The sequence below is a fragment of the Rhinopithecus roxellana genome, chromosome 10 (genome assembly GCF_007565055.1).
Source record: "Rhinopithecus roxellana isolate Shanxi Qingling chromosome 10, ASM756505v1, whole genome shotgun sequence".
In the NCBI taxonomy this organism is placed as follows: domain Eukaryota; kingdom Metazoa; phylum Chordata; class Mammalia; order Primates; family Cercopithecidae; genus Rhinopithecus; species Rhinopithecus roxellana.
The window spans coordinates 15994191-16008751 of record NC_044558.1 but is presented as its reverse complement, the minus strand read 5'-3'; the positions used below and the strand labels follow the sequence as shown (position 1 = coordinate 16008751).

The window sequence follows — 14561 nt, the reverse complement described above, 5'->3', positions numbered from 1 at the left end:
ACCATCCTGGCTAACACGGTGAAACCCCGTCTCTACTAAAAAATACAAAAAACTAGCCGGGCGAGGTGGCGGGTGCCTGTAGTCCCAGCTACTAGGGAGACTGAGGCAGGAGAATGGTGTAAACCCAGGAGGCAGAGCTTGCAGTGAGCTGAGATCTGGCCACTGCACTCCAGTCTGGGCGACAGAGCGAGACTCCATCTCAAAAAAAAAAAAAAAAAAAAAAAAATGCAGTACAATGCTTAATAATATTTACTGTACTTGAGTTTTTGCTGAAGAGTAGATTTTAGGCACTCTTGCCACACACACACAAAAGTAGGTGAGATGATGGATACGTTAATTTGCTTGACTATAGTAACTTTTTCACTATCTATGTATCCCAGACATATTTTACACCTTAAATATATACAATAAATACCTTTTAAGAAATTGATTCATAGGAGGTATTTATGTATTCCAGATGTTAATCTCTTGTTAGTATATGCATTGCTAATGTCTCATTTTTAGAATCCACACCATTACTCTTTTCACTATCTATAGGGTGATATTAGGAAAATAAATTTTAAATGCTTGTGTAATTGAAACATTTAGTATTTTCTTCTATGTCTCAGTTTTTGCACTTGTACAATGTAACTGACTGTGCCTACCTCACAACATTGCAATGACTGAGTGAAATAACGCATGCAAAGCACGTATCCCATAATAACTGAGTTTTTGGCTCGTAAGTGTTCAGTAACAATTTGCTGTTACTAGTATGGTACCCTTTATTATGCAAAGACCTGTTCGGTGAAAGAAAAATAATTTTATGTCTGGGAGAAAAATAGGTAAAATAAAATAAAATAAAATATGCAGCATCTTTTGGGGATTCACATACATTTTATGTTTTAATTTTTAAATTTCCTTTTAAAGATGAATTCTATTGCATATATTTAAGGTTTACAGCATAATGTTTAAGGATACACATCAATAGTAAAAATGTTACTATAGTGAAGCAAATCAACATATCCATCATCTCACATAGTTACCCTTTGTTTGTTTCTGTGCCAAGAGCAGCTAATGTCTACTTATTTAGCATGGGGATTCACATACATTTTAAATAACAAAACACAGGCAGATATTCTGTCCTATTCACAGGTGAAATAAGGTAACTGGATGGTAACTTAGCTGACACATGACTGCAGGTCAGGAGAAATATGCAGAGGCCTTAGAAAAGTAATCGTCTAAAGATGATGTGCCCTAATCCCTCATCTCCCAAGATGAGGAAGGTCAGATCCACAGTGGTTGCAACATTCAGTTAACAGGGAAAAGCCAGTTAGTAGCAAAGCCAGAACCCAAACCCAGGCATGCATAACAAGGCCTAGTTCAGTGAAGAGATCATTATCCAAAATCAAACAGAATGACCACGGAATTCTCCTAAGGGGCTATTTCCTGTACCCATGTGCACCTGGGCTTCTCTGCCAGGTTTTGTGGTCACGCACCCTCAGACACAGTTGTCACCTGATATCTTCTGCTTCAACATATTCAACATTTTGAGTAGGTGGACTCTCAGCTTGAGACAAGTTGTGTCAATGATCTGGTGGAGCTCCAGGAAAAAGCAAGCTTCTGGCCAGGCACCTGTAATCCCAGCACTTTGAGGCCAAGGAGGGTAGGTCTCTCGAGCTCAGGTGTTCAAGACTAGCCTGAGCAACATGGGGAAACCCCATGTTTCCAAAATAACAAAAAAATTAGCCAGGCAGGTGGCATGTGCCTGTAGTCCCAGCTACTTGGAAGGCTGAGGCAAGAGAATTGGTTGAGTCCAGGAGGCAGAGGTCGTAGTGAGCCAAGATAGAGCCACTGCCCTCCAGCCTGGGTGACAGAGTAAAACGATGTAAGGAGGGAGGAGGAAGGGAGGGAGGGAGGGAGGGAGGGAAGGAAGGAAGGAAGGAAGGAAGGAAGGAAGAAGGAAGGAAGGAAGGAAGAAGGAATGGAGGAAGGAAGGAGGAAAGAGAAAGGAAGGAAGGAAGGGAGAGAGAGGGGAAGAAAGAAAAGGAAGGAAGGAAGGAAGGAAGGAGGAAGGAAGGAAGGAAGGAGGAAGGAAAGAAAGAAGAAAGAAAGAAAGAAAGAAAGAAAGAAAGAAAGAAAGAAAAGAAAGAAAAGAAAGAAGAAAGAAAGAAAGAAAGAAGAGAAAGAAAGAAAGAAGAAAGAAAGAAAGAGAAAAAGAAAAGAAGGAAAGAAGGAAAGAAAAGAAAGAGAGAAAGAAAGAAAGAAAGAAAGAAAGAAGAAAGAAAGAAGAAAGAAAGAAAGAAGAAAGAAAGAAAGAAAGGAAGGAAGGAAGGAAGGAAGGAAGGAAGGAAGGAAGGAAGGGGGAAGGAAGGGAAGGGGAGGAAGAAGGAAGCAAAAAGAAGAAAGGAGGAGGAGAAAGAGAAAAGGGAGGAAGAAAAGAGAGAAGGAGCAAGCAAAAGCAAAAAAACAAGCTTCCTCTCTAACACTCCACTCTCTGCTTCATGCTTCCACAGTTTTGAGGCTATGCTCCTAATCTGGAGATCTTGAACCCCAATAAGTCTATAAAGGACTTCAGGGGTCCACAAATCCCTAGATCATATGCACAATATCATGGGTTTATCTGTTTGTTTTTTTTTCCCTTGAGATAATTACCATCATGTTTATCAGATTTTTAAAAAAGAGACCTGTAATCTCCAAAAAAAAAACAAAAATAAGAAATCAACCAAACCGGGAGGACCCTTTAGTATGGTTAGATTGCCAAACTTCCAGCCTCTTCTCTACTCTGAAGAGTAATTTAAACATCAGTATGGCTAAAGTACAGTGTCTTGTAAACAGTGGTGCTCACCAAATAATCATAACCCTAATTTTGCTTTAAAAGACTTTCTCTGAGAACTGCTCTTTCTGTCCTTTATTTGCTGTATTATTACTTTTTCTAATCAGCTTTCCAGAATGAGCTAGTTTGGGATCACCTGGTTTCATATCCCTTTTTCTTATGCTATAATTAAACCAAATGATTTTAATGTGGCCCTGAATTTCCCCCTTTTGACTGCAACAAAATTTTATGCAGAAATCCCACAGTATCCTCCACTCTTTAATATCTAGATAAAGTTATGTCTCTTTTTTATGAAACAATTGTTATATCTGTTTGCAATGAATCAAAAAAATATAGAACACAAGCCTCAGATTTACTAATGAGAAGATCAAGACCTAGATGTTAGATAAATGGATGTGCCGATGGTCACACAGTTAGAAGGTGGCAAATCTTGTCCTATACGTAATCCTTCTCTCTCCCTCTCTCGTTCTCTTTCTCTTTCTCTCTCTTTCTCTTTTCAGCATTGAGATTTGAGGCTGCTTAGTTACAATTTCCTGGAGGTTACTGAAATCATCTTGAGCCGGTGACTGGATGTAATGTTACTATCTGATGGTCAGGTTTCATTCAATCAGGAGATTTGTTAGAACCAAGTGATATAGTTCAGAAAGCCTGACCATGGGGGCTGGGATGTCTTCCTCTATAAATAATTGTTCTGATGCTTGGTCAGCAGGTTTGTTATGTGGCCCCCATCCTCCAGGGGTCACCAGGGTTCTGGGTAGGCCCCTGTCTCATCTGATTAGTCTTATCTGGCTTGCTCTTCATCTGCCCCTTAATGATTGGCATTAAACTACCCACAACCTACAACATCCACACGCTGCATCCTTCATTTTTTCCAACGAGTTCATTCACTTTCCCTGAGTGTTGTTTGGAACACGAATTGCGTTAGTCACTATGTTTATTCTGCTCTGCTCTAGAGTCTCATCTTTGAGTGGTGCTGGTTCTTCAGCTGAAGCAAGAGTTGCCATAGGAACAGGACTACATGTTTTCTTCCTGTACAGGAAGTGAACCTGGGCATTGCGATGCTGTTTTCAGAGTTGGTCAAGGCTAGCTCATAATGTTTGGCTGCTTATTTAGATGGAAGAGACTTGACATTATTAAGGATATTATTTCTTTCTTTCTCTCTCTCTTTTTTTTTTTTTTTGTTCCATTAAAATTGCTCTCATTTGGCTTTACTTCCAAATTATTTTTCTTCCTCTTGCCAATAATAGTGACCTTGAAACTCAAAACCAGAAATGATTTTGGCCAGAGATATCTTCACTCCTGGGATACTTTATTAAGGTTTGCAGAGCCACTCAGGATGTGATGTGACAGATATTTTCTTATAGTTGTGTCACTTAGGAGCAATGAAGGCTTTAACCACAGGCAGGGAAAAGAGTTACCCTCAAAATAGAACTAAGAAAATCAGAAAACGATCTCCTTGCCCAAATAACTCCCTGGCAGCCATCTCATATGGCTGTCAGCCACAGGGTGTGAAATTCTTCCCAGAGGGGCTTCTTCCTCTTGGTTAGTATACTGCCTCTCATCCAGCTGTGTGAACCTGGGCAATTCTCTTAACTCTGGATCTCAGTATCCTCAATGATTACATGAACCCCAATGGTTCATTTCAGCTCTGAAAAGCTGTGACTGTACATCCTCTAAGAGGAATAATTTTTGAATCTACTATTCAGTCATTAACACTTAACAAGTAAATAACTTGCCTAGATTTCTCCTCAATGTTTTAACACAAAACAACTAAATATAGATAATGAGAGATGAAGGAAGCCTCCAGGGTATGCCCAGGTGGGGCCTTAGAAGGTCAATGGAAACCTGGGAAGGGGAGAAAGAGAGAGACTGAAAGGGAAGTGGATCCAGAAAAGGGAAATGGATGGACAAATGCTAAGGGCAAATTTGTACTTACAATTTTGTCTGGAGGAATTTAAAGTGTCCTTTGCTATTTTTTGTGGCATTTAAAAAGAACAGAATATCTTTAGATATAAAACCTTATATATCAATCAAGGAAGTTTTATGAAGTGCCAGAACTATGCAAGTGTTTGGGGGGGAATTCAAGAAAAACAGCAAACCTAGTACTCACCCTCGAGGGGTGATTAGCAGTGTTGGGTGTGAACCATGCAGGCACCTGGGGCAGGTATCATAAAGGTCAATGGTTCCTCATGAGTCACCTTTGAGGCGTTGCTGGAGTTCAGGGACGGATTCCATTAATAGGGAGAAGCCAACCATTCTTTGGCAAGTACTCCACCTCTCTCCTCTCTCTCCTGCCTCTCTCCACCATTATCACTCAGACTGTGCATGCTGCAGGCTTTGATGCTAGCCAGGCTGGCTGGATTTGGAGGACTGTGATAATGCCTACAGCTTTTTGACTGGGCTTTTGCTTCATTTGTTCAGAAGTCTTTGGGCCATGTTGCTTTGCTCATAGTACGTTATTCACATATGAGTGATTTCTTTCTTGTCAGTTTTGTTCAATGAATAGAAGATACTACAATGAGCATAGAGAAATTCAGACAGGTCAGAGAAATGACTAGAATACGTTCGATTATTATTTCATAGAATTGAATGAGATTGAATTAGGAAAAAAATCAGGAAAGTGACTGATGATCAGAGAAGTCCATGAGGGTAAGGAGGCTGCTAACAGCAGCCCCAGAAACGTCTTTTATATCCATGACTTCTGACTAATGGACGGTCATTCTCTCTCCCAGAAATAGATCAAAATGACTGAAAAAGCCCCAGAGCCACATGTGGAAGAGGATGACGATGATGAGCTGGACAACAAGCTCAATTACAAGCCTCCACCGCAGAAGTCCCTGAAAGAGCTGCAGGAAATGGACAAAGATGATGAGAGTCTAACTAAGTACAAGAAAACGCTGCTGGGAGATGGTCCTGTAGTAACAGGTATGTGTGTACACAGAGCAGGGTGGGTGGAAGGTCCCCAGTAAGAAAGAAGACATTTCGGCTGCTCAGGAGCAGCAGCAAAGGGAAGAAGACCAACTGCCTCCAGGAGTAAGTGAGCAAGCACAATTTATATATGTTGATTAAAGTTATGAACTGTGTAATTAAGTCTTCTTAAGAGATAAGATGCAAGTCAGCCATGAGAGAGGCACACATAACACACAGCAGGGATTTAGAAAGAATTCCAGACTACCACTTAGAATTGTATTTCCCTCTCTCCATTTTCTCTCTTTCTTCTTTTTTCTCTTTCTCAGTCCCTACTGAACCATTCATCTCTTCCACATACAGAACAAGACATGGCCCGGAGATATAAATGGCAGAACAAGACATGGCCCGGAGATATAAATGGGCAGTGCCCAATTAGCAGAGTACCTGACCCGTAGCCACTTAGGAAATGTTGAATGTCAATAATTAGTGCAATAAAAATGCACACACCCACTACACACGTGTCTCTTCTTGGTATTTACATTCCCTTTTGATCCTGCAGATCCGAAAGCCCCCAATGTCGTTGTCACCCGGCTCACCCTGGTTTGTGCGAGTGCCCCAGGACCAATCACCATGGACCTTACTGGTATGTAGACACATCTGTACTGTTCAGAGGCGGCCTAAGATATCACAAAGAAAACTTGGTCTCTGTCTCCTGTTCCAACAAAAAGAGAAAAACTGGTGAATCAGAGAGGTATATATGCTAGGACGAGTTAACAAATCATTGTTCTTAGAGTGCCCAGTATTTACCGTATTTCATGAAAAGCCCAATCTTTATCTCTATTTAATTGAAGAGAGTGCAGGCATACACATTTGATATAGTTACAGATTTTTGTCTCCACGTGATAGTAAGAGAATTGTTATTTATGCAATAAACACTGCTGATGGAAATATTAAGAAACAAATTGTGTGCTTCTGAAATTGTAAGGTTTATACAGTCTGAACATCAAAGTACTGATCTTTTATCAGCTACAAAACTTAGCAGAAGGTGAGAAGCAATCCTGAATTATGCTAGAAATTCCACTGATATAGATTGAATTGTTTTAGCTTGAAACTCTGATTCTTGTTAAATAAACAACGTCCCTTACTAAAGGCATACAAATTAAGATGTTGTTATTTTCTTTCACCTTTTTGTAACTAAGGGTCAAGTCTTTCCCTGAGACTTAGGGCTTGAGGAGAAGGAGAGAGACTGGAAAGGGGGTTATTGTGGAGAAAATGGGCATCAGAGGGGAAAGAGAGGAGAATCATGAAGCCAGGAGATTGGGGGCATCAAAGGCAAGTTTTTAGTGGGGAAAAAAAAATAGTTACCAAATGAAAAAATTGGACTGTTGTGAGACAGACAAAGCATAAGTCTGGAACAGTAGGCTCAGCTAGCAGCAGAGTAGTTCCCCTCTCACAGGACATAGCCAGTCTTTACCTTATATGGGCTTTTTTGTCAGAGGGAGGAAATCAGAGGCTGAGAAGGCACACTTCCTGTTCAACTGAAATCATTAGAGCAGGCACACACACAAATTCAGCTACCCCTACACGCTCCCATCTCTCCAGGAGAGAAACTCACACTCTCTTACCAGAATTCAGAGTCTTCCTAATATTACCAGGTGCGGCTGTCAGTTTGCAAGATAAGGTCTGAATTAGCGCTAAAGAAATCTGTTCTGTTCAGCAGGGCCTGGTGGTATTGCAAGGAAAACTTCGTCTCTGTCCCCTTTCCCAGCAGAGGAAAACCAAATTTGGTTTTCTGTCACAAACCAGCTGCTATGCATGAAGAAAAGCATAGAGAGCGATTACCTCCTTAATCAGGGTACAAGAATTAGGGACAGATCCTGGTTGTATGGAATCTGAAGCTTTTATAACTTCAGTGATATTCCTTAAGAAAAATAGTATGATATTGCAAATGAAAATACAAGAGTAAACACAAAGGTGAATATTTATTTAAAGTGATAAAATGAATAAAAACAAGTAGAATTCTAAAAACTAGAAAATGCCACAAACATCACCAGATCTATAAAAACAAATAGCTGACACTCCTAAATAATATTTTTTTTTTTTTTTTTTTTTTTTTTTTTTTTTTTTTTGAGACGGAGTCTCGCTCAGTCGCCCATGCTGGAGTGCAGTGGCCGGATCTCAGCTCACTGCAAGCTCCGCCTCCCGGGTTTACGCCATCTCCTGCCTCAGCCTCCCCAGTAGCTGGGACTACAGGCGCCCGCCACCTCGCCCGGCTAGTTTTTTGTATTTTTTAGTAGAGACGAGGTTTCACCGTGTTCGCCAGGATGGTCTCGATCTCCTGACCTCGTGATCCGCCCGTCTCGGCCTCCCAAAGTCCTGGGATTACAGGCTTGAGCCACCGCGCCCGGCCCTAAATAATATTTTTATCATATTTTTTATTTGAGGGGTAGGGGTATATTCTTTAATAACCTCTTCATTTGACCAGTAATATAATTCTCAATGAGAGAACAAATTGACCAAAAAAAGATTTATCTTCACAACTCATGACTTGTAATGGCTTGTATATTTTTAGCATTGTCATCAAACTTGGGGGCAGGGAAACTCTAATGTTTTTCCTAACAGAGCTGTAAGATTTCAGGCATTACGTGTGTGTGTGTGTGTGCACGCATGCACATGTGTGTGTGTGCTTGTGTGCACATGCACATGCAGGACTAAACTCAAATACTCTGTGAATTGAGGGCCCTATGAACCATGCATGTTGTGCTGGTAGGCCCAACAAATTTCTCCAGGGCTTAAAAGTCATTTATTAACTTGTGTATCTGCTTTTGAGGATAAACTCTCTCTAAATCTTCCTCTACAGGAGATCTGGAAGCCCTCAAAAAAGAAACCATTGTGCTAAAGGAAGGTTCCGAATATAGAGTCAAAATTCACTTCAAAGTAAGTATCCTGCCTTGTGTGCTTTTGTAAAGTTAAATCTTTTCTTTAATCAGTGACTAAATTTCTTGCGTGATCATGTTGAGGTACCTTTTATTTGTTTCTCCCCCAGTACCCCCAAGCTGGGTCTGGAATGTCCTCTTCCTAGCCCTGAGGGCTACCTGTTGATACCCACCCTTGCTTCATTCCTTTTCCTAGCCAGGACTTCTTAAACTCTTCATTGTCACTTAAGCCAATGGGATCCCTCTGTCTGTGAACTCCAAATACATCCACGAGGCACATGCTACTTTGTGTTGTACTGCCTGTGTCATTTCTTCTTCATACAACATAAGCACCCCAGTCTAGGGTAAAATTGTACATCCCTCCTTTCCAATATTTCACACAAAACTTTGTAAATAGCAGATAGTTCAGGAATATATATTGAAAAGTGGACACATAAGTGAATCAACCAATAGGAAAAGAACATGGAACAGAGAGGGCCTCAGCTCTAATTGCTCAAGGATTATAAAAATCCAGGGTGTGTGATCTTTGCTAAAGAACTGGAAATTACAATTATAGCTGTGGAACAGGTAACCAGGAAAGAGGAAACTAAATAAGAAATAAACTGACATCTAGTAAATAACCATATGTCCCAATGAGTAGCCAAAATCACAAGAAAAATAACCTTGACTTTGAAAACAAATAAGTTAGAAATGCAGTGTTTGCACTTAGTGGTTTTGTTTGCTTTGGTGGCCTCTCATTCCCACTTAGCTTCAGTCTCCAGGGCCTGGGCTCCACCAAGGAAGACTCCATCTGCTTTCTCTATTTGCACACTGGGAGCTTCTTTCCCCAAGGTACAGGATATGATTCAGAGTCCATGGATGACCCCTCCCTACCCCATACAAATATGCCTGAAAATAATTTCATCCTGGAAATATTTGTGGATACCTACTCTATAATGGACACTGAGCTAGGGTTCACTTACTTGTTTCCTGTCATATTATGTATTATTGAAGCACCTGAGGGTTTGGTAAGGCATTATATCAAAATATGCCTAGAATGGGTTGCACATCAGTTTCATTTTTAATCATTGATACTGTTGCATTAATTTGTCTATTTGGTAAATCGGTTTTTCTCAAATGAAATGCGACAGGTAAATTTTGACGTGAATAAGATGAGAAGGAAAACTCTGGAACAGGGCATTCTCTTCTGGGTGGGAAGGCAGAGGAGGAATGTGGTATGTGGGTCTGTGTGGTCAGGTTTACACATTAGGATGATGCAGGAGTAGGCCACAGAAAGGGGCTTTTGAGTACTCTCTAATTCAGAGATTTGGTGGCTCTCTGAGTAACCTACATAAAGTTGAACCATCCTGTGTCTTCTCCCAGCATGGTGCTACAATTAGAAGAAATGCCAGATCAAAGGTGAAAATCCTTGAAAAACAACTTAAATCTTCACTGAAGTCTCCTGAAAAATGTCCAAGAAAGTTTGCATTTATAACGCTAGTAACACCTGCTAAAGTCCTCTTTCACGATCTCTGTTAGTTGCACTCAATGTTCTTTTTCTCCTCCCAAACTTCTTAGTACTTTCTAAAAACCTGGCCTAGGGTTGCTCTTTTAGGTTCTCCCCAACTGTTTTTCTACCTCCCAAGGAAATGTGGTATCTCTGACTTCTACAGCTCTCACTTTGATTCATAACACCAAGCCTTCTTCTCCCTGGAGTGGGAGACACAATAGGGATGGGGATGTAGCCAGAAGAAGAGGATTCTATGAATATTCACAGTTTTATTTCACCCGCCCCAAATGTATTTATATTAAGTGGACCCACTTGTAGAGCACTGGTGAGATGGTAGGCTCTTTGTCCTGAAGTCCTTATTGCTACACCAATATAATTCTTCTTCTTAGGTCTTTCTCCCACTAGGTGGAAGGGATAAGCCTGGGGACATCTAGAAAGATGCATTTGTTTTCCCTATTCCTATGAGCTACATTTGAGACTCAGAGTAATTAGAAAGTCTGGGCTTTATTTTATCACAGTCTCTTTGATGACGCTAATTTTTTTTTTTTTTTTTCTGACAGCTCTTCATAGATTTATATTACAGATTTACCCTGTGACAGTCAAGAATCTAAGCTGGCAGTGTTCACCTCTCTGCCACCTCCCTGCCAACAAAATAAAAGATAGCACTAGTTGATTGGTTTAACTATCATGTCCAACACAAAAGGCCAGCTATAATTATTGTTGAAGAAAAATAATTTGAAGATGCTTTAATTCTTCACATTGGTGAACAGATAACCAAGCCCTTCGGCTAATGATGCAATGTCCACTTTAATTTGTTTGTATAGACATAACCACTGTGTAAAATTAACAGACAACCCAGGTTAGTCCCAGGTGAAATGAATCATGGAAAAACAAAGTTCTTCGGCTGTCTACATTTTCATTCTGCTTTACTGAATTTTCTTTGAAAGGCTTGGGAAAATAGCAAGATCTCAGACAACGTCTGAAAATGACAGACATCCAAAATATTTGCCAGATACAAGTGAATTTCACCCACTATTTCAGTTATATTGCAGGCACAGCCATCTTCTAGACATGAGTTTTCCATTACAGCTTTCCTCCTTGTTATTTGTTTTTTATATGGTAGGTGGATCATCTCTGAGGTTGTAGTTTTTAGATATTTACATAATGTGCTCTACCAGTATCTTCATAACTTTTACTAAGACAAGGATGGTCTCCTGGTCACTAGTATTGGAGAGGGAAAGCTCAAGGTCATTCTTGGGACCATTGAGAAAGGAGAAATACAATGAAGAATATTGAGACAATATGAACCACTCCTCTCTCCCGAAACGGTAAAAGTCAAAATGTTCGAAAATTAAACCAGTTTGGCAATGTTGCGTTTTATGATTTCCCCTCTCTAATCTTTGCTTCACAGCCATGCTAAATAATTATAGAAATGCCTATTCTGAACTAAATCTTTAGTTTTTTCATTTTCAGAGAAGATTTAGCTAGGCAGGATCAGCATGAAAGATGAGAAAAAATGAAAGACCCTCTTAATCTGAACAGCTTGGTTCCTTCCCATCTGCAGGTGAACAGGGATATTGTGTCAGGCCTGAAATATGTTCAGCACACCTACCGCACTGGAGTGAAAGGTAAGGGAACCCACATTTCCACACTGTCCCAAACTGCTTTTCATTGATACCTTAACTTCTGGTTATTAGCAATTTTTAGCTATAGACTCAGATGAGAATATGATAAAAGCTGTGGAGGCTGGCTCTAGGAAAAGGCACAAATACACCTCTGATCTAGACAGTGACAAGTCCAGTGCTCAGGGGACCTCATTTAGACTGCATCAGCTGCTGACCTTCAGCAATCAGCTTTTTGGATTCAACATTTTCACTCATAAAGAAGAACAGCCACCAAGATAGGTTTGAAGGAAATAAAGTATATAAAAATACTCCACAAAGTAAGAAGAAGAAAAAAAAAAAGCAGTTCACAGATACAAAGACCAAGTGTCAGAGAAACCCAAGAAAGAAAAAACTAGCCAGGTGGTATGTGTATTTGGAGTGGGAGTAGGTGGGGTGGCATTGGAGGGAAGGGACAGGCAATGCTCAATTTCCTAACAAAGAAATAGAAAAAAAAATACTTTCTAGGATTAAAAAAGCCTGTCTAATTAAAATAACATGACAATATTACTTAATCTGCAATTCTTCTTGACATGCCTTGGGAATCTGCCTTCAATTTTCTTTCATTAATATGGGCAGAGAAATGAGAGGCGGGAAGGTGATGGAGGCACTTTACAGTTCCTTTCTACCTGAGGGTCTGTCCTCTCCAGAGGTGAGAAACAGCAAAGCATGTCTCAGTTTCCACCAAATTGATAAGCAAGATAGGGGAGAAATTATCTGATAAATTTGTATGACATAGAGGACCAGTCAATTTCTCAAATCCCAGAGAAGACCATTGACCTGAAAGATATTGATTGGCCTTTCCAATACCTAGTCTCATGAAAAAAAAAAAAGTTTAATTTCCTATTTTCCTTTGGGCACAAAGCCCATATGGCCTCATTTCAACCAAAGGACAGTGACATGTCTGCAGCTGTTTTTTCAAACTTATTAACAACACTTAGCCAACTATATGCCACCTATCTGCCTATTTATGCTTTTCAATGCCCAACTATTCTTAATATATATTCCAGTTCACCTGCAAATAAACTTGATTGGCTATTCTCACCATTTGTCCTAGTTCTTCACTTTTTTTTTTTTTTTTTTTTTTTACCAACTTACTGCTGTTCTTGTTCCATCCAATTATTCTATCCATGAATTCTGATCACCATCTTTATCTCCCCCAACTGATATGTTCATAGAATGATAGTTTGTAGATAGAAGATCCTCAAAGTCCATCATACACACAAAGAAATGGAGGCTCAAAAATGTTATATGACTTAGGCCATTGCAGGACTAAGATCAAACTGCGGTCTCAATTTGTTTGAGTTTTTTAAATGGTGTAGTCTGCTATATCTCCATTAAAAAAAAAAAAAAACAAAAAACAAAAAAACAGGCTTAATCCCCATTGATTTAGGGCACTGGTTCCTCAACTTTACTTCAGAATCAACTGTGTAGTTTTTTAAAAACACTGATCCTTGGGACCCACAGAAGGTTACTGAACCATAGCCTTTGAAAGTAGGACAAAGGAAACTATTATTAAAAGGCACTCCAACTTAAACAATGTTTAAAGAATCGTTTTTTAAAAAAGATGCCTCAGGGCCAGGTGCGGTGGCTCACACCTGTAATCCCAGAACTTTGGGAAGCCAAGGTGGGTGGATCACCTGAGGTTGGGAGCTCGAGACCAGCCTGACCAACATGGAGAAACCCCATCCCTACTGGAAATACAAAATTAGCCAAGCGTGGCGGTGCATGCCTGTAATGCCAGCTACTCAGGAGGTTGAGGCAGGAGAATCACTTGAACCCAGGAGGTGGAGGTTGCGGTGAGCCGAGATTGTGCCTCTGCACTCCAGCCTAGACAACAGGAGCAAAACTCCGTCTTAAAAACATAATAATAAAAAATTTAAAAAAAGAGATGCCTCAGGTAAATCTCATGTTTATTTAGGCTTGGAAACTATTGCTCTTGGCTTTAATCACTGTAGGCTGTACTCCAGATTCTCCAGTTTGCAGTGTGTGTTTTTCCTCTGTCAGGCTCTTACCCTAATGAACTCTTCTTTCTTCCTAGTGGATAAAGCAACATTTATGGTTGGCAGCTATGGGCCTCGGCCTGAAGAGTATGAGTTCCTCACTCCAGTTGAGGAGGCTCCCAAGGGCATGCTGGCCCGAGGCACGTACCACAACAAGTCCTTCTTCACCGACGATGACAAGCACGACCACCTCAGCTGGGAGTGGAACCTGTCGATTAAGAAGGAGTGGACAGAATGAATGCATCCACCCATCCCTTTCCCCACCCTTGCCATCTGGAAGAATTCTCTCAGGCGTGTTCAGCACCCTGTTCCTCCTCCCTGTCCACAGCTGGGTCCCACTTTAACACTGCCCACATTTCCTTATTGATGCATCTTTTCCCACCCTGTCTCTCAATGTGGTCTCTAGCACAAGAGGCGTAAAACCGGGCTTTCACCCTGCCTCCTCCTTCTGATCCTCCGTCAGGGCCAGATCTTCCACGTCTCCATCTCAATACACAATCATTTAATATTTCCCTCTCTTACCCCCATTCGAGCAACTAGAGGCCAGGAAATGGGCAAACTATCACTAATAGGTCTTTGACTCAGGTTCCAGTAGTTCATTCTAATGCCTAGATTCTTTTGTGGTTGTTGCTGGCCCAATGAGTCCCTAGTCACATCCCCTGCCAGATGGAGTTCTTCTTTTGTGAGAGACACTGTAAACAACACAAGAGAATAAGAATAAAACAATAACTGCATATGTTCTGACTGAGA

General features: G+C 40.6%; 1 protein-coding gene across 2 annotated transcripts in view; it reads left to right on the top strand.

Annotated features, from left to right (window-relative positions):
* ARHGDIB (Rho GDP dissociation inhibitor beta) overlaps window positions 1-14561 on the top strand; it is a 21126-nt gene extending 6565 nt beyond the window's left edge. For both annotated transcript variants that reach the window (XM_010368469.2, XM_030938342.1), the window contains exons 2-6: window positions 5545-5737; window positions 6282-6365; window positions 8583-8659; window positions 11712-11775; window positions 13850-14561. In XM_010368469.2, the coding sequence (XP_010366771.1) occupies window positions 5557-5737; window positions 6282-6365; window positions 8583-8659; window positions 11712-11775; window positions 13850-14049 (606 nt within the window). In that variant the 5' untranslated portion in view covers window positions 5545-5556 and the 3' untranslated portion in view covers window positions 14050-14561. The remainder of the gene's footprint in view (window positions 1-5544; window positions 5738-6281; window positions 6366-8582; window positions 8660-11711; window positions 11776-13849) is intronic.